General features: G+C 35.5%; 1 protein-coding gene across 1 annotated transcript; it reads right to left on the reverse strand.

Moving 5' to 3' along the window:
* Positions 1 to 6214: 6214 nt before the first annotated feature.
* On the reverse strand, positions 6215 to 6859 carry LOC141679533 (uncharacterized). The gene has a single exon (XM_074486011.1). It carries the CDS (start codon positions 6857 to 6859, stop codon positions 6215 to 6217), a length of 645 nt encoding a protein of 214 aa, XP_074342112.1.
* Positions 6860 to 20587: the final 13728 nt, after the last annotated feature.

Here is a 20587-nt window from a genome sequence, read left to right on the forward strand (position 1 = left end):
CAGCAAGTAAAGCAGAATCTGAGTATGGATGATCTCAGGAAGGATATTGCTGACTTGAAATCCTACAGTTCTGAAAAATTGGATTCAGTCATGCCCTATGGTACATTGCAGGACTTGGTTTTGAGATTGAAAAAGGAATCAGTTACTGAGAAAAGGCTGGCCAAGTTGGAAGACAGAGTTCAAGTTATTGAAGATTTTGTGGCCACCATTCTTCACAACCAACAATCTCAAACCAGTCTCCTAATGCAGCTGGCAAAAGCACAAGGCTTGACCCCTCTCCTTGATGATAACAAAAAGGGGGAGAGTAAAAGGGAAGGGGAAGGAGAGCCATCTACAAAAATCAAAATATCTAAAGTGCTAGTTCCTGCCATCACTACTTCTCCAATCATTCAAATCAAAGGAAAGCCTGATGGAATTGATTTGATTCAGCTAGCAGCAGCTGAAATTCAAGTGAAAGAGCAAAGGAGGAGAATTGATGAAAGGTTGCAACTGTTGTTTGGCTCTACACAAGATAAATCAACATCTGTGAAATATAGCACAAAGATTGAACCAATCAACATGGAGCTCAAGCCAGTAGGGAGACATAAGGATGGAGAAGCTTCTTCCAAAGAACTAAAAGCTATAATTCTCAAGCCCAATAAAAGATCCAATAAGGACTCTACAAAGAATCCTTTAAAAGAAGTGGACTTTCCTCCTCCAAAAGCTGATGAGAACAAGCTTTTAGGTAGGAGTATTGCTTATCTCAAAGAGACCATGGATGAGGCTGTAAGGAGAAATAGGGCTATTATCTCTAGAGAGGGAAAGAGCATATGTGTGATGCAAGGACATCCCAAATTCTCAATAGCCAAGAAGGAAGAAGACAAGCAACTAAAGGCTGACAAAAGAGCACAAGCAAAGCTTGAACAACAGCTAAAGTCAAGTCAAGTTGAAGAAGAGAAAGGAATTGAAGTCAGGGGTGAAGACAAGATTGCAAACCTAGATGAGGTTTTTGGGAGTATATTTGGTGAGAATATGGAAGAAAGAGAGGAATGGCAGAAGGGAAACAGAAGAAAGGCCAAGGCACATAGAAGGAGTGAAGATAATACTGAAGTAACCAAATCTATATCTAAACCACTACCTTCCATACCTGAACCTCTTGTTGCTAATCCCACTATAAACATCCATGGTGAACCAATCATTCCAAAAGAGGAACCTATTGATTGGGACACCATCAAATTGCCTACCTTTCTAACCACTCTTCCACTACCAAAGAAACAGAAAAGAAAACCCAAATCTACACCTCCCATAACCTCTAAGAAATTCACTCAAAAACAAAAGCCTAAGCCTAAGCCATCCATTTCTAAAGATGATTATGTTCACATCTGTGACATAAAAGAAATTTCAGACATTGAACTCTATCTGGATGAGCTGGAGGATGTAAGAGGAATAGCTGCTTACAGACAGCTACCAGAGAGATTAGTGTTCAGATACAAAGGAGCTGGGGAAAGAACATGGCCTCTCCACAGGATTCTGAATGAAGGCTACTCTACCTTGATTAGAGTCTTTTCAGCTATACAAAAGGATTCTGGCTTGACCAGATGTGCCAAGACTGAAATTCACAACAAGATTGCCAATATAAGGAAAACTTGGAGGGAGCCCAATGCTTTACCCAGGACTTTACTCATTCAAGAAAGGGGAATTACAATTCACAAATCACCTCATTGGTTGATGGAATTTAGAGATGATAAAGGAGTCAGAAGATTTTTCAGACTTGAAGACCAACTCAAGATTGCCAGCAATGAAACTCTCAAGGAAATGCAATCTAAGTTGGATATCAGTGTTGAAGATGAAGCTGAATTCTTCAGACAACTCCAACTCCAAATTGAGGAAAATGACAAAGGGCTAGGAAAGAAAACCAGGGAACAAAGAAGAAAAAGATGATTTGCTCAGGCTAAAGGAGTATCCTTGGAAATACTGTAAATCTTCAATTTCCTCCTAGTACATACATTTTTGCAGCATTTTCAAATTTCTACTTAGTTTCAATTCATATATCTGTTAAGTGTTTTGTTATCATCAAGTTAACCCTGAATTTATGCCTCCAATTCTTATAGACATAAATAGGGGGAGATTGTTAGGAATATATGTGCATTAGTTTGATGATATGTTTAATAAAACACTTAAGTAGAAATTCAGTGTCTGTAGCCTCAACGGATAAGACCACTTTGGCTATCCGTTGATGGTGTAGCTTTACTTAGAAATAAGTCTAGTGTTGTAGCATATTTCAGTCTCTGTATTTAAGATGTAATTCTTAGAAGTTGAGAGAAACTATGAGTCATGTTGACTACTAGAAGATATGCAGATAGGAAGGCCAATTGTAAATATTTCATGCCTTGTAATTTTGTATAAATGAAGTGGTATCAACGGATGACTTAAAGACCTTCAACGGATGAGAAGCTAAGCTTCAACGGATGTCTCTAAAACTTCAACGGATAACATCCTTCAACGGATGAGTGCATCAACGGATGAAAGCTTCAACGGATGTTCTGTTGATTAATCGTTGATAAGTGGTAGTTGTACCTACAAACAGAGGCACGTGGGTGAACAGAGATAACTGAAATGTGGCAGCCTAATTTCAGGAACATCAGAAAAAGCAGCCGTTCTACTCTAGTATAAAGAGACATTAAGTCAACAAAGTACTGGAGTGAACTGGAGAAGAAACAAGTGGAGATCTTACTTTATTATTTCATATATCCTTGTCTTCACTTGTAAACTTGGTAATATATAAACCAAGTAGTAGCTAGTAATTAGATAAGAATTTTTCCAGAGCTGTTTAGAAAAATCTTGAGAGAAAAATTATCTAGTTTGTACTAGGATGCAGCTGTGATCAAATTCTTAGATCACAGAATTTCTGAAATACCATCTCTGGTGGAACAACAAATCCACCAGAAAAGTTTTTAAAGATTTATTGTGTTCTTTACATTTGTGTTTGAATATATATCTGTCTGTATCAGCTTAAGGCAATTCACACACTTGTTCATCTTGAACACACAGTCTTTATAAACTGCTCAAAACTTGAAAAAGTTTTGAGATTTACATTCAACCCCCCTTCTGTAAATCTCATTGTTAGTTCTCTAGAAATAACAGGATAAAATAACTTAGAAATTAAAATTATTAATCATAATATTAATGAAATCTTTAATTACTCAATACTAAAGTCAAATTGACAACCCTAAGATTAAGTTGTTTGATAATTAATATTTGTATTCTGTAATTGTATTTCTTGAGTCTATAAAATGTTTAGTAAATTAGACTGAGAATTTTTCTGTGAACAATAATAAACTCTGGAAAAATATCAAGTCATGATCATGGCTCAAAGAAAAGATGTAAAAACTTGGAGTTGAATAACTGTTCTATGAAAATTATTCTAAGTTAATATATCGACAAGTCATAGATCAAGTTATATCGAGAAGTCAATTGAGAAATCCAAAATGACTTGTAGAGAAGTCTTAAATGACTTATAGAGAAGTCCAAGAGATATCGACAAGTCAAATGAAAATGTAGAGAACTGGAGATATCGACAAGTCATTTCTGTATGTAGAGATTTTAGAGATATCGACAAGTCAAATGAAGATTTAGAGAACTGGAGATATCGATAAGTCAATTTCTCATATAGAGATCTCAGAGATATAGATAAGTCAAATTATGTATATAGGGATCTCAAGGATATCGACAAATCATTTCTACATGTAGAGATCACAAAGACATCGACAAGTCATTTCACAGGGTGCACTAGGGAGAGTGCTCTTTTCAGTAGAGACACCCTGTTGAGAGGATGCCCCTAGAGTCTGTTTTATGCCGTCTTTTGCAACTACATCCTTTTGGGAGGATGCAGAGGTAGCTTGAGTGTTCAGCTTAGTTTTCTTTTCCTTCTTTGGTTTCTTGACCAGGGTGGACTCTACTTGAGTTTGATCCTCACCACTCTCATTAATTATAGATAGGGTTGCCTGCTTTCTATTCTTTTTACAAACTTCACCCTTTTGAGAGGATGAAATGGTTGGTTTCCTAGCTTCTATTGGTAAAGAAAGAGGGGTCTCAGTTTGGGAAGGCCCCTGTCGGTGTTCCTGTGTTTGTTCTTCCACAGGTACAAGAGCCATTACTGTATTAGTTGTGATTGTAGACCTCATTTCAGGCATAGGATAAGGGTAAGTCATGAATCTCTCCAACATAAAAAGAGTGATTTTAAGACTTGCAGGTACCTTATTCTTTGTAATGAGTGAGCCAAATAGAACTTTGGACACTTGTTTATAGTTGCCTATTTTAGTTCTATCTATACCATTAAGCATATCAATAACATACACTTTATGATTTAAAGTAGACATTATAAATCTAGAAAGAAATATTTCCTTACCTATTGATGTCAAAGGCATTGTGAGCCTGGTGCAGAGCTCCTCCATTATCAAGTGTCCTGCATTGAGGTGTCTATTGTGAGCCATGAAGAACACTGGTTTCTGAACAATACTTGAAATATTGTCATGCCTTATCTTCCTACAGGTGAATGCACTCACAATTGAATCAAAAAGGAAAGACCATTCCCTCCTCAAGTACTTCTTGTTCAGGCTTTCCAAGTTGATCCTCTCACTGTAGTTTATGAAGTCCATAAACTCAGCTAGCTCATCTTATGTTGGAACCTCTACCAAATTGTCAGTAGGAATGCCCAAAGCCACGCTGACATCATCTTTTGAAAACTCCACCTGTTGGCCTTGAATGGAGCATTTTCTCATGCACCATTGTCCGTACCACAACTGTGTTCCAGAAATCCCTAAGAACATCCAAGTACAGTACCGGATTTACAGTTAGAGCACCTGCAAAGTATGTTTCAGAAAGAAACTTTTCAAAGCTCTTGAAGCTATAAGTAGCTTGGTTTGCATCTGTAAATGCAGGATAGTTGGTTCTTTCTTTTGGGATAAAATGTATAACTATGTTTGATGCCATTTGAAGTGTTTGAATTTGAGTGGGTAAGAAAAATTTGGGAGAAAGAGCTTGAAATGAGAGAAAACGGTTTGGATTTGGAGAAATTAGGTTACTTAGAGATTTCGTAGGCGTAAAGAGGTGTATGTCGAGATGTTTGGGTATTTATAGTAAAAAGTAAATGACTTATCGAGAACTCAAAGTAAACGTTTGGAATTAGCTTATCGAGAAGTCATATTGAGAGAATAGATACATATCGATATGTCATTTTCCCGACTCTTGTCGAGAACTAGAAAATGACTTATCGAGATGTCAAATAAATAACCAGTTTGTCCTGAATAGATTAAATTTTTCAAATTTTTATTTGCATAAATCAAAATAAAATCGGTATAATTTTATCAAAAGTATTTTACCAAAATAATTTATTAAATTATTTCAGTTCTAAGTTGTTGATAAGTCTAAAATTTATACTTGTAGAGAACTCTGTGAATTTTACTTATGGAGATCTCTACAATGACTTATCGCGAAGTCATAATAATGCTTGTCGAGAAGTCCTTCGAGAAGTCGAAAAAATAACTTGTCGAGAAGTCAGTTAGACTTATCGAGAACTCAGTTCTCTATATACTTTTGTTCTTTTTGAATCTGTCTTATGCTAATTTTACATATTGAAAATATAAATTATCATTTCGACAGTTCTCTCAGAATTGAAAATTTTCAAGCTAAATTTTAAATTTTGAAAAACAAATATACAAAGATTTCTGAAATATTAATAACTCATATTCCAGTTAATTTCCAATTATATCAAGTTAATTTCCAATTAAATCAAATTAATTTTGATTTATTAGAAATCAATCTGCTGCAAAACACTAGTTGAGTTCTTGCCTTTAGGATGAACAATGTAGCATTCCAATTTCACCTACTAGTCTAGTGAAAGTAGCTTCATCCAAAGGTTTAGTAAAAATATCAGCTAATTATTTTTATGTTGGAACAAAAATGAGCTCAATGGTACCATTTGCAGCATGTTCTATAATAAAATGGTACCTTACATCAATGTGCTTTGTTCTAGAATGATTAACTGGATTAGCCACAATAAATATAACACTAGTATTATCATAAATAATTGGAATTTTGTGTAACACTAGGCCATAGTCCATTAGCTGATTTCTAATCCAAAACACTTGAGCACAACAACTTCCAGCAGCTAGGGGCGGAACCAGGAATCTAACATGGGGGGACCAAAATAAATAAAAGTAGAAAACATACCGATTTATTTTAGATGTGCACGCCTTTCTTTGATCAAATAAAAAGAATCAATGATCTCCTCGACAGAAATGGTCTCCGCAATCTCCTTTTCAATATACGCTATCAAATAATCCCTAAGAAATTCATCTTTCATTCGATTGCGAAGACTTGTTTTCACAATTTTTATAGCAAAAAAAGCTCGTTCAGATGTTGCAGTAGATGCTGGAAGAGTCAAGACAAGCCTTAATAGTCTATCAACTAATGGATACATGTCAGCTTTCCCTGTGGTTACCAATCCATGACATAAATCACCAAGAGTAGACAGATTCTTCAAATCTGGATGAACCGGAACATCTAACCCATAATGTTGTAGTTCACACTGTAGATGGATTTTTTTATCTCCCAAAAAATCTTCTGGATAAAACTTTTCAGCTAACTTGCAAATGTTCTCTATGTTGAAAGACCTGTAACCATCCCTAGGATTTAGTGATGCACTTAAAATGAGAAGCTCCGTCATTTGTTCATTGAATCTATTGTTTAGCTCCTGTAATTGTTGATCTATGGCAGCTGTAAAGATTTCTACTCGGTAATGATGTTCCATTGTCACCATTTGCTTTTGTTTTCCTTGTCGACGAAGAGATTTAAACACATCAAAGTAGGGAGCATTCATATCTAGAATCAAGATAGTATGTCGTTCACAAAATGATCTCACATTTTCTAAGAGACTCTCCCAACCATCACTTCTCAATTTTTGAATCAACATCTATGTAGTAGAAACCAGATGCATGACATTTAAAATATCTTGAGACTTTTGTTGTAATGCTCGACAAAGTAGATCAGTAATAGCCATTATCTCCTTAACCACATGTAAAATAAACACAAATTTATAAAATATTAACATTTTAATAGCACTTAAAGCATCACCTCGTTGAGAAAAAGTTGTCCCTTGAGCAGCAACGTCAATTAAAACCGAGCGAGTAGCACCATACATTCTTATCAAACTACATATAGTAGTGAAATGTGAACTCCATCTAGTATCTCCGGGACGTTGTAATGTTCCAATTTGATTGAGACCTTTACCTGTTTGAATCTCTTCTATTTCCTTTAAATGTTCAATTTCAAATTTTTTTTAAATCTAGGGGGACCAAAAAAATTTTTGATAGTAAATTTTAAAATTTTATATTAAAAATTTGGGGTTATTCCGCAGTTGGCGGGGAACGGGGCTCCCTTCGGCCCCCCCTAGTTCCTCCCCTGCCAGCAGCTATGTATTCAGCCTCGGTTGTGGAAGTTGACACAGATTTTTATTTCTTGCTATACCATGATACAAGTCTTTGTCCAAGAAATTGATAGCTTCCACTAATGCTCTTTCGGTCAACCTTGCATCCAGCAAAATCTGCATCTGTGTATCCAACAGCTTCAAATCCCGTTCCATTAGGATACCATAGTCCCAAATTTGGAGTCCCCTTTAAGTATCTGAAAATTTTCTTGACAGCCATCAAATGTAATTCTTTTGGATTTCCTTAAAATCTTTAATACAAACATGTTGCAAATATAATGTCTGGTCTACTAGCAGTCAAATACATCAAAGATCCAATCATTCCTCTATAACCTAAAATATATACACTTTTTCCTTTCTTATCTTCATCCAACTTTATAGCTGTAGACATAGGTGTTGATGAAGGTGAACAATCAACCATATCAAATTTCTTCAATAAATCTTTAACATACTTGGTCTGGCTGATGAAAATTCCATCACTTCTTTGACGGACTTGTAGTCCAAGAAAATAACTTAACTCTCCCATTGAACTCATTTCATATTCACTCTGTATGAGTTTTGAGAATCTTTGACATAACTTTTCATTAGTAGAACCAAAAATGATATCATCCACATAGATTTGAACTAGGATCATATGACCACCATGCTGCTTGTAGAAGAGAGTCTCATCAATTGTACCTCTAGTGAATCCATGTTTAAGTAAAAAATATGACAGTGTGTCATACCATGCTCTAGGTGCTTGGTTTAATCTATATAGAGCCTTGAGTAGTTTGTGTTAGATATATTTGTGATGTCATGTCTAATCTGAGTTTAGTTTTAAAACTTATTATCGGAACTTAACTGGAAATCAGAACTTGCTGAAGACAGGAAGTTATCAGAACTTAAGGCGTTAGAACTTATATCAGGACTTAAGTGCGTGTACACTTCAGATAAGGAAAACAGCTGATTTACAGGAGAGGATCTGATTAAATAAAAGAAGATATGCTTGGAGAGTTATACAGCTATAGGACTGCGGTAGATAATCTCTGATTGATGTATTCTAGGAAACAAAATCATTATCATATTAATTAGGAGATATCTTGTAACTGTGTAGTATATAAACATATATTAGGGTTTACACTATATGTGTTATCATTCACGAGAATATTATTAATTGTAACCCTAGCAGCTCTTAGTGATATCATACATCACTGAGAGAGTAGGTTAAACCTACTGTAACAGAGTTTGATATATTGAATAAACTTGTTTTCTGTTACATACTTGTGTTTATAATCGAATTGATTGTACATACTATATTCAACCCCCTTCTATAGTATCATTGAGGCCTAACAAGTGGTATCAGAGCCTTTCTGTAAACACACATACAGTTAAGATCCAAATAAACAATCAATCATGTATGATCAAGCAAAAATACCAGACCCTCAAGAACCTGCAAAGGTTTAACCCATTCAAAACACCAGTAGATATGAAACCATCAGGGTTCCAATGCTCAGGGATCTGAGTACCTTGTATGGAGTATAAAGATGGCCATGTTTCTGGAAGCTACAGATCCAGAATATTTAGACATAATTTAATATGGTCCACACAAGCCCACAAAGCTTTCTGTTACGGTTGGGAATGAGCCACAAAAGATGATTACCAAAGAAAAGAGAGAACTCACCGCTGAAGACATCTCTTCACTAGGCAAGGATGCAAAAGTAAGATACTTGCTTCATAGTGCACTTGACAATGTCATGTCAAAAGGGTGATTGGATGCAAGACTGCAAAAGAAATCTGGGATGCATTGGAAGTGAGATGTCAAGGAACCAATGCCATAAAAAAGAACAGGAAGACAATACTCACACAGGAGTATGAGCACTTTGACTCAAAATCTGATGAGTCACTAACTGAGACATATGATAGATGCACAAAGTTGTTGAATGATCTGTCACTAGTGGATAAAGAATATGATCCATAAGATTCAAATCTGAAATTCTACTAGCTCTTCCTGAAAAGTGGGATTTGAAAGCTACTACAATAAGAGACAACTATGAACTTGCTAATATGTCTCTTGATGAAATCTATGAGATGCTCAAGACTCATGAACTTGAGATGGAGGAAAAAAAGAAGAGGCATGGAGGAAGTCTAAGATAGTTGCTTTAAAGACTGAAGAAAAACCAATTGTCTCTAGGAAGGCAAAAGGAAAGGCTCTCATCATACAGTATGATTCAGAGTCATCAGATTCTGATGATGATGATTCAGAACCTAAAAATTATCTGAAGTGGATGTTGATGCAAGGATGATGCAATTGTGTGCTCTTATGGTGAAGGGTATCACAAAGATAGCCTAAGAGAAATTCAGAAAGGGTAAGAAGTTTTCCAGGAAAGGTGGAAGTTCTGACAAGAAAGGGTTCATAAAGACTGAAGGCAAAGGAGGAAAATCTGACAGAGGAGACAACTCAAATGTCAAATGCTACAATTGTGGTCAAAGAGGCCACATCTCTCCTGACTGCAAGAAAGGAAAAGGTGATAAAGGCCAGGCACTTATCACAAAGAAGAAAAACTGGGTAGACACTTCAGAATCTGAAGAAGAGGTGAACTATGTCTTAATGGAAAATGCTGATAGCAGTTCTGATGCTGTTGAACTAAAGGTACCTCTATCAACTCTTGCTTTTGATACAGAAGATATTACCGAGTTGAGATTATTTCTGAAAAACATTTATATTAGCTATAGAGATCAGACTTTAGAGAATGAAAGATTAAAATCTGAAAATCTAAAGTACAAAAAAAGAAATAGCTATCTAGAAGAAGAGTTAGTCAAGATGAACACTATTCAGACAGAGAGAGATAATGTTGTGTATGTTAAGAATGAATTGCTTAAACAGAATGATTATCTAAAAACTGAATTAGAAAAAGAAAGAGAAATCATCAGGACTTGGACTAACTCAGGTAAAACAACTCAGAATATTCTAAGTAGTGGAAACTGGAAAGAGGGGTTAGGTTATAAAGATGGTAAAAGTGAGAAAGGGACTTTGCCAATTAAGCCAAAGGTAAATCCTGTTAAATTTGTTGCAAAAACTGTTGTGTCTGATTCTGAAGAGATGAAAGACTCTAAAACAGAAGTAAAAAAAAAGTCAACTTTTGATAAATTAAAACAGGATAAACCAGCTTTGGTAAACATTGGCTTAATGACAAAGAAGCAGCTTAAGTATAAGCTGAAAGAGATTAAAAATGTGAACAAGGTAAAGAAAGCTAGGAAAAATAGGAATGGAAGGAAGGTGTAAATAAAAGTAATAATTATATGCCTGTTTCTAATGCTCCTAGAAAGAAATGATATAATTTTGGAAACTCTAACCATCTTGCTTCTTTTTGCAGGAAAAATAAAGATATAAACTCTTTACCTCCTAGATCAGGAGTTAAGAGTCAGTCTGTTAGGTTTAAACCACAAAATCCTTGTTTTCATTGTGGTAGTTTATGGCATTCTATTTATACTTGTAAGGAATATCATAATTTGTACTATGATTATTATGAAATAAAACCTTCTTTAAAGAAAGTTAGTGTAATTCCTACTAGTGTAAATTCTGATGCAAAGTCTGATATAAAGTTTGATAAAAAGCATGTTAGCATAAACTCTGAAACTAAATCCGTTGCAAATGCTAACAAACTAAACAAGGCCAAAGGATCCAAGCAAGTCTGGGTTCTTAAAACTAATCAATAGTGGTCTTTGTGATTGCAGGGCAACAGGAAAAACATCCTGGTTCTGGATAGTGGATGTTAAGGACATATGACTGGAAATAAAGCCCTGCTATCAGACTTTGTGGAGAAAGTTGGCCCAGGAGTTTCTTATAGAGATGACAACATGGGAAAGACTCTGGGATATGGCAATATCAATCTTGGAAATGTCATAATAGAATCAGTAGCTCTTATCTCAGGACTTAAACACAATCTGCTAAGTGTGAGTCAAATCTATGACAGAGGTTATCATGTGGATTTCTTTGAAGAACACTGTGAAGTTGTAAGTAATTCTACAGGAAAAGTGGTTCTGAAAGGTTATAGATATGGTAACGTATATGAAGCCAGACTTTCAAAAAATTCTGATGGTTCTGCAATCTGTCTGTTAAGCAGAGCATCAATTGAAGAAAGCTGGAATTGGCATAAGAGACTCTCTCATTTAAATTTCAACAACATAAATGAGCTAGTAAAGAAAGATCTTGTGAGAGGACTGCCAAAATCAATATTTTCTCCTGATGGTCTTTGTGACTCATGTCAAACGGCAAAATAAAGAAAATCTTCATTCAAGAGTAAACTGAATCCTCAATTCTTGAACCTTATCACTTACTGCATATTGATCTATTTGGTCCAGTCAATGTCATGTCTATTGCAAAGAAGAAATATGTTATGGTTATAGTGGATGTGTTCACAAGATACACTTGGGTGTATTTATTGCACAAGAAGAATGAAACTATATCTACTCTAACTGATCATGTCAGACAGCTGGATAAGTTAGTCACAGATTCTGTTAAAATAATAAAAAGTGATAATGGCACTGAGTTCAAGAATTCAATCATGGAAGAGTTCTGCAAAGAGCAAGGAATAAAGCAGGAATTTTCTGCACCTGGAACTCCACAACAGAATGGAGTTGTAGAAAGAAAGAACATGACTCTTATTGAAGCTGCACAAACTATGCTTGATGAAGCAAAGCTACCAACCTATTTTTGGGCTGAAGTTGTGCAGACTGCTTGTTTTACACAGAATGCTAACTCATAAATAAGCATGGAAAAATACCATATGAGATGGTAAAGAAAAAGAAGCCAAATCTGAAATACTTTCATGTATTTGGATGCAAGTTTTTTGTTCTTAAGACTCATCCTGAACAGCTGTCAAAATTTGATCTAAAAGCTGATGAAGGAATTTTTGTTGGATATCCACTTTCCATAAAAGCCTTCAGAGTCTATAATTTAAGAACAAGGGTTATCATGGAATCTATCAATGTATCTTTTGATGATAAAAAGATTACTGGACTTGAAGATTTCAATGATCATGATCAGCTGAGATTTGAAAATGAAGATGTAAATTTGTAAATTCTGATGACCTAAATCCTGATCCTGTAAGTTCTGACGGGTTAAATTCCGATGTCATTGAAATTGTGGTAATTGCTCTAAAGGAAAATGCACCTATTCAGGGGGAGAAAGCTGATGATCATACCACATCTCAAGACTCTCAAGAAGCATCAGAACCAGTCACTGGCTCTTCAAGTTCTAATTCATCAAGTTCTGATGAGCCAAATTCTGACAATTCTGGAAACTCTAATTCTTCAATTCCTGAAGGATCCAACTTAAATTTTGGAATCTCAGAGAGCATAATTTCAGGGGGAGCATCAGAAAATGCTGATGGAGACAGCATGGATCATGGGGGAGGATCCAGTTCTAGAGATCAACTTCCATCTGCAAGGAAGTGGACTAAATCACATACACCTGACTTAATAATTGGAGATCCTGAAGCAGGTGTCAGAACTAGAACAACAACAACAAATGAATGTCTCTATCATTGCTTTCTATCTCAGACTGAACCAAAAAAAGTGGAAGAAGCTCTTCAAGATGCTGATTAGGTGCAAGCAATACAGAAAGAGTTAAATGAAGTTGAAAGAAATAAAGTCTGGACCTTAGTGCCAAGACCAAATAACAGGTCCATTGTTGGCACAAAATGGGTGTTAAGAAATAAAACTGACAGTGATGGCATAATAACAAGGAATAAAGCAAGACTTGTTGCAAAAAGGATATTCTCAATAGGAGGGTATTGATTATGATGAAACATATGCTCCAGTTGCTAGATTGGAAGCCATAAAAATCTTTTTGGCTTATGCTGCTCACAAGAAGTTTAAAGTCTTTCAAATGGATGCAAATAGTGCATTTCTCAAAGGAGAATTAAAGGAAGAGGTATATGTTGAACAACCTCTAGGATTTGTAGATCCAAAATTTCCTAATCATGTCTACAGACTTGATAAAGCACTCCATGGCCTAAAGCAAGCTCCAAGACATGGTATGAAACTCTGGCACAATTTCTTCTGGAAAGTGGATTTACCAGAGAACAATTGATAAAACTCTTTTCTATATCAACCATGGCAAGGACTTACTTTTAGTCCAAATTTATGTAGATGATATCATTTTTGGTTCTACAAATGCTAAACTCTGTGAAAAGTTTTCAAAGCTAATGCAATCAAGATATCAAATGAGTATGATGGGAGAAATTAGCTATTTTTTTGGACTTCAAGTCAAGCAAACTGAAGACGGTACTTTTATAAATCAATCCAAGTACACCAGAAATTTATTCAAGAAATTTGGAATGCAAAACAGTTCAACTGCATCCACTCTCATGGCCACTGCCACAAAGTTAGATAAAGATACTGGAGCATCAGTAGATATTACTAACTATAGAGGTATGATTGGCTCTTTACTCCATTTAACTGCAAGTAGACCAGATATCATGTATGCTACCTATCTTTGTGCAAGATTTCAGGCTGATCCAAGAGAACCTCATCTAATAGTTGTGAAAAGAATTTTCAAGTACCTCAAGGGTATAGTTGATCTAGGATTGTGGTATCCTAGGGAATCAGATTTTAAGCTAATAGGTTACTCAGATGCAGATTTTGCAGGATGCAAAATAGATAGGAAAAGCACTAGTGAAAGCTGCCAATTTTTTGGAGGCAGATTGGTTTCTTGGTTTAGCAAGAAATAGAAACCAATTTCCACATCAACTGCAGAAGCAGAATATATTGCTGCAGGAAGCTAATGTGCATAAATTCTTTGGATGAAGAATCAGTTACTAGACTATGGGTTAGACTTTTCTAAAATACCTATTTACTGTGATAATCAAAGTGTTATTGCTATGACAGGAAATCCAGTTCAACACTCAATGACAAAGCACATCAGTATTAGGTACCATTTCATAAGAGAACATGTGATGGAAGGTACAATGGAATTACATTTTGTTCCAACAGATCAACAACTGGCAGATATCTTCACAAAACCACTATGTGAAGCTACTTTTACAAGACTGTTAAATGAACTTGAAATGGTTTCAGGTTCTTTCTCAAAATCTGTTTAGTTTTTGTTCTCATACATCAGACTTTATGATCAGTGTTTACAGATTTTCTTAACTCAATGTAATCTGTGCTTAAATTGTAACATATTAAACACTTCTTATTATCTGATGTGGTTCTATAAACTCTGAAAGTGTTTTGAATGTTCTGTGACTATTCAATATAATGAGGATTATCTTGTTAGATGCTGACTTAGTAGTCTTTAACAAACTATGTATCCCATATTTGAATTAGTTATTTATGTGGAAATCAATAACACAAGCAAATTTTGATTTTGATCTTAGTCAAATTTACTTCCTGTATCTTATTACTAAGTCACAAACTAGATTATTGCTTCTTATATGTCAAATTCTGATGTCAGTAAATCTTAAGGATGAATTACATGCTTGATAAGCCTCACTTATCTGTAGAAAATAATAAAAAAATTGAAATTAGGTACTCCTTTGAGATCTAGAGTAATTTATGTGAAAGGGAAGATCCAAGTGCATTGCTGGTATTAAGTAATATGCATTTGAAAAGCAAATTAATTTTTCTTGGTGACTTTTTACATTCTCTGATTACTGGAGAAATATTCTGATAACAACATTAATTCTGATGGCAGTTGTAACTCATTTACACTGAGAAGCTCTTATCAAAAGAATTTCAAAAGATGCATAAAATAAACACAAATAGTTGAGGTGGATTCTTGCATAACTTTATTCTACAGTAGACTTCATAATTCAAGACAGATTTTAAGCATTTTTCTTAGTTATGCCTTATTTCTAAGATATACTGAAGTTTATCAGACTTTAATCTTTATCTGATCATTTGCACATACACACACTATTACTCCATATGAATGATGAAAATTACTGTGGTGATTAAGTTATTTCTGATAAATAGTTAAGTATTATTTGCATAAATTCTGAGGACAAGTTCTGATTATGTTCTGATGATTAAACTCTGAAGAAATTAGTCAGTATTTGTGTGAAGAAACACAGAAACAGTCATTCACTTTTCGAGTACAGAAGCCATGTTCTGATGACCGTTAAATTCTGATAATAGTCAAGTTCTAATGCAAATTCTGATGCTTACGTGTCACATTTTAATTGGTTGATTTATTATTAGTTTTTTACTGTAACAGTCAGTTTTTTCAGATAATAATTAAGTGAGATAAAAACAGCGATAATCATTTGGTTAATGGGTTGCGTGTTAGTTTTGGTAACCGCATGTGAGCAATAATTACTGCACGTTTACCGTGCCCACTAATAATATTTTGATTGTTTACATGCTGCCAGGTGTCAAATATCGGTTCTGCTTCAGAAATTAGCCATTGTAATTAGTGGAGAGTATATATAAGAGAGATAAAAGATTTTACAATCTTTTACCTACTTTCTCACTCTTTTCTAATCTCTCTTATTCTCTCTCACTCTCTATTATTCTCTGAAGCTATGTTCTCACAGGCATTTTATCAAACACTCTATACACACACAAATTTTCACTTAATTTCTCACAGAAATGGCACCTAAGGATCTTATCTATGATGGAGCCAAGTTTGTCCCCAACAACTATATGGCTATTCTCAATAAGGACGAGGCTCCTTCAGAACTTCACTTCATTCAAGATTTTCTCGCTCGAAGTGAAATTGGGTATGCTCTGACCCAACCACAGGCTCTCTCAGGCAAGCAAATTCTGGAGTTTTGGAGGTCTGGAGTCTATGATAATGGTGGTGAAAGTGGTTCCCCAAGCATCATTTTTACAACAGGGGAAGATGATCACTTGGTAACCTTGTCAACTGTTCGACAAGCATTACATCTGCCAGAAAACTGTACTTACAATTCACAAGTTGGGGAGTCAGTTCTTCAAAATATAATGGTAAATCTTGGCTATGAGAAGTCTTTGTCCAAGTTGGGACAACTGAAGAGGCCCTACATCAGGAGGGAGTGTAGCTTCTTTTTCGATTGTATTACCAAAGCCTTTGCCAACAAATGCTCCAATTTTGATGCTATTTCCTATCATGAGTCAGCAAATCGGGTATGCTCTTCTTAATCAAACTCATTTTGATTATGCTAGTGTTGTGCTAGGGTTTGCATGTGATAGGATGAAAGAAGATAATAACATAGTATATTTTGCTAGATTCTGTCAGCTTATATATAGTTTCTGTTGTCCTGATGCACCTCAAACCTTTAGTGAGTTAATTGAACCCTTTAAACTTCACAAAAGGGCTTTCACAAACTTATTATCTACTGATAATAAGAAGGATATACTAAGACCCCTCCAAATTCCCCAATCTGTCAAACAATTCTTAGAAAATTCTGATCCTCACACATACACAACCATATATCCTGATGTTAAACCTACACAACCTACTACTTCTCAACCTCCACCAATCCAGCCTTCCAGTACTCAACCAACACAATCCTCTCAACCACAATCATCAGCACCTACTGTCAGAACCTCACCTCTCAAGTCCAAATCTAAACCACACTCTGGTACATCTAAACAAGTTCCAGTTGTGAAATCTGCTACACCATCTAGGCCCAAAACCAAAAGAACTATCTATGTGCCTAAATCTTACCAAGGAGAAGAAGAAAGTTGATTATGAGAGATGAATCTGATGAGGATGAACAAGTCCAGGTTCCTGCATCAGAACATGTGGCATTAGAAGCTGAAGAGTCAACTCTTCAGAAGGAGAAAGCAGCTGAAGCTTCTGGCATTCAGAAAAGAAAGAGGTCTTCACATTCTGATATTGATCATGTCACCCCTCCATCTAGAAAATCAAAATCAAGGAAGGTGAGAGCAGGTGTGCATTTTGCATAAACTCAATCTGAGGTTGCTGAAGATGCTGAGAAAGGGGATCAGGAATCTCTGATCTCATCAGAACCTATTGTGATTGAAGCCCTACCAGCAACTAAAAAAGTTCTGATTCAAGAATCTGAAATTCCTAAAGTCCACAGAGTTAAATCCTGAAATTGACATTCACAGGTTGAATATTCCAACTATTTTGTATCTGGAAGCATCACCAGCAAAAGAGTTAACTCCACCTGTTTCTCCAATACTAAATGCTGAAATTCCTACTACACCAATTCTGGATTTGGAAACTGAAGATCAGAATTTGGAAACAGATGAAGTTGCTCCAGAATCTCCTTCAGTTACACACACTCTGGTGTTATCAGAAGATGATAAGATTTTATCAAATTCTAGAGACAGTGCTCCAGAAAGTGCTCCAGTCAATGCTCCAATTCTTGGCAAGGAGGCACTGTTTAAATTTGATGAAGAAGATGCTCCTGTTCCTTGGGAGGACACTCACAGAGGAGTTGAATGGACAAAGAAGTGGAATGAACCTGACTTCATTCCTAGCCCAACTGTTCTGACAGATCATGTTGTAAAAGCTGATGAGTTGCTGATAAATTCTGACTTCAAAATATAACTTAAAGTCACTGCTCTCAGTACTAAAACTCTTCAAGTTCAACACTCCAAGACTCATGCAAAGGTTGATAAACTTCAGGAAATAGCTAATAAGATAGACATGATGCTCAAACTAGACAAGAAGAGGTTTATCAGACCAATTCAAGAAAAAGTGGATGTTATTGAGCTTGTTCAAGACAAGCAGCAGGCCCAACTGGATGAGGTCTTACAAAATCAAGCTGCTCAACAGACCCGGTTAAATGAGATCCAATCTTCAGTTGAACTCCTTCTTTCTCTACTCCTGACAGATGATGCCAAAAAGGGGGAGAAGGTAGTTAAGTCCAAATGCTCATCAAGCCAAACACTGAAGAAAAAGGATGATCATGGAGATGACCAGGGAAACTCTGAAAAGAGTAGAGGTGGTCAAAGTCAAGGGAAGCAGCTCAACAGAATTCCCACTCAATATACAAGTTCTGATAGATCTGTTATGTAAGGGAGGAATAAGGAAGGAAAGAAGCCAACAGATCATGATGTTCCTTTGTTGATCACAAATGCTGATACTTCAAATACTGATGATCAAGTTCTGACAACTACTTCTGATGTGATAGTCCAAGCTGGAAGCCAAGAGTCACAGAAGTTTTTGCAGACTTTGAAATTCAAAGGAAAGAAAGCAACATTCTTCTACAAAAATCCCAAAATTCAATCTATTGATGAAGAATTGGCCAAAAGACTATTCCTTAAGGATAATCCAGGAGTGGATTTAGAGGAATTAAGAGAAGAAGAAGCTAAATTTGCTGCTGAGAAGAGCAAATCCAATTCAAAAGCTTCTGATGCTAAAAAGCCACCAAGGCCAAAAGAAAAGGGGATTGTGATAAGAGAAAGATCTGCCACAGAGATTCCTAGATCAAGGACTAGATCTCAAACTACTACTGATCCCAAAGACAAGGGAAAAGGAAAAGTTGGGGAGACAGTCAAGAAACAGAAGATGAAGATTCCTCAAATTCTGATGGATCATGTGTGCAAGATGGTTCAAGTCTTTGATGATACTGCTGCTAAAGATGAAACAGTTGAAACTCTGAAGAGAAAGAGGATGACAGAAGAATCTAAGACAACCTCTGACATAGCTCAAGTTGTTCAGAGTGAAGATATTTCAGAACAACAAGCTACATATGAAACTGCAAATCCTGATCAATTCATCAAGACATCAACCTCTGACACTACTCAGGTTGACATAGACAACTTAACACTTGATCAGAAAAAGAAGCTGCTATGGAACAAAGCTACTCCAGTGGAACCTAAGACCAATCTAATGCTGAATCAGCTTGTATCTTTTAGGATTAGACCTAAACAAGCTAAAGATAAGTCTGGATTAGGTTCTGACAAAGAAAAGAGACAAACAGGAGTAGAAGTTACTCTCAGAGATCCTTTCATTTTGACAGACAAACCATATAAAGAAATCAAACAAAATCACCTTGATGAAGTGCTGTCTTCTCAAATTGTCATGGATACTCATGATGAATCATAAGTTAAAGAAAAATTGATCTTATTTATCAATGATGGCAGAACTTACAAACTAGCAGATTCTGATGTGCTAAAGAAGTCTGTCAAAGAGCTTCAACATATTCACTACCTTCTGGAAGTAAAATCTGATGTTAGAAGAAGATGGTCAGATTACATTTTGATAGCTATAAGAGATCTTCTCAGAATTTCTGGTGCAAAAGCTTCTGAATACATTCCAAAAATCATTGAAGATGATGGAAGAGAAATTTCTATGAAGAAGAAGTCTGCCAAGATTGAAGTAATTTTGAAGGGGAAATGTATATGCTACAATGAAGACTCTTCACATCCTAGAGTTATCAGAATTGGAGATGGGCTTGAAAGAACATCAATTCCTGCACTCAGAGCAGCCATTTATCAGATTGGTGATAATGAAGATGAAGAACTGATGGAAGTCAAAGCACAGTTAGTTGAAGTTCTGAGAAATGCCGAGGACAAGCTGGTAACAGACTTTACAAGGAATCACTATGGATTCAGATTGATCCAGTGATATTGGTAAAGCTACATGTATTGTAAGTTGTATTTAGCTGTTTAAAAATAATATCTCATTGCATTTGTACTTAAATGTTTTTGACATCATCAAATCTATTAACTTGTATATTTTTCATAATTTACAAGTTGGGGAGATTGTTAGATATATTTGTGATGTCGTGTCTAATCTGATTTGTTTAGTTTCAGAACTTATTATCAGAACTTAACTGGAAATCAGAACTTGCTGAAGACAGGAAGTTATCAGAACTTAAGGTGTCAAAATTTATATCAGGACTTAAGTGCGGGTACACTTCAGATAAGAAAATGAGCTGATTTACAGGAGAGGATCTGGATTAAATAAAAGAAGATATGCTTGGAGAGTTATACAACTATAGGACTGCAGTAGATAATCTCTGATTGATGTATTCTAGGAAACAGAATCATTATCATATCAATTATGAGATATCTTCTAACTGTGTAATATATAAACACAGATTAGGGTTTACACTATATGTGTTATCATTCAAGAGAATATTATTCATTGTAACCCTAGAAGCTCTTAGTGATATCATACATCACTGAGAGAGTAGATTAAACCTACTGTAACAGAGTTTGATATATTGAATAAAC

This window comes from Apium graveolens, chromosome 8 (genome assembly GCF_009905375.1).
Source record: "Apium graveolens cultivar Ventura chromosome 8, ASM990537v1, whole genome shotgun sequence".
Taxonomy (NCBI): Eukaryota; Viridiplantae; Streptophyta; class Magnoliopsida; order Apiales; family Apiaceae; genus Apium; species Apium graveolens.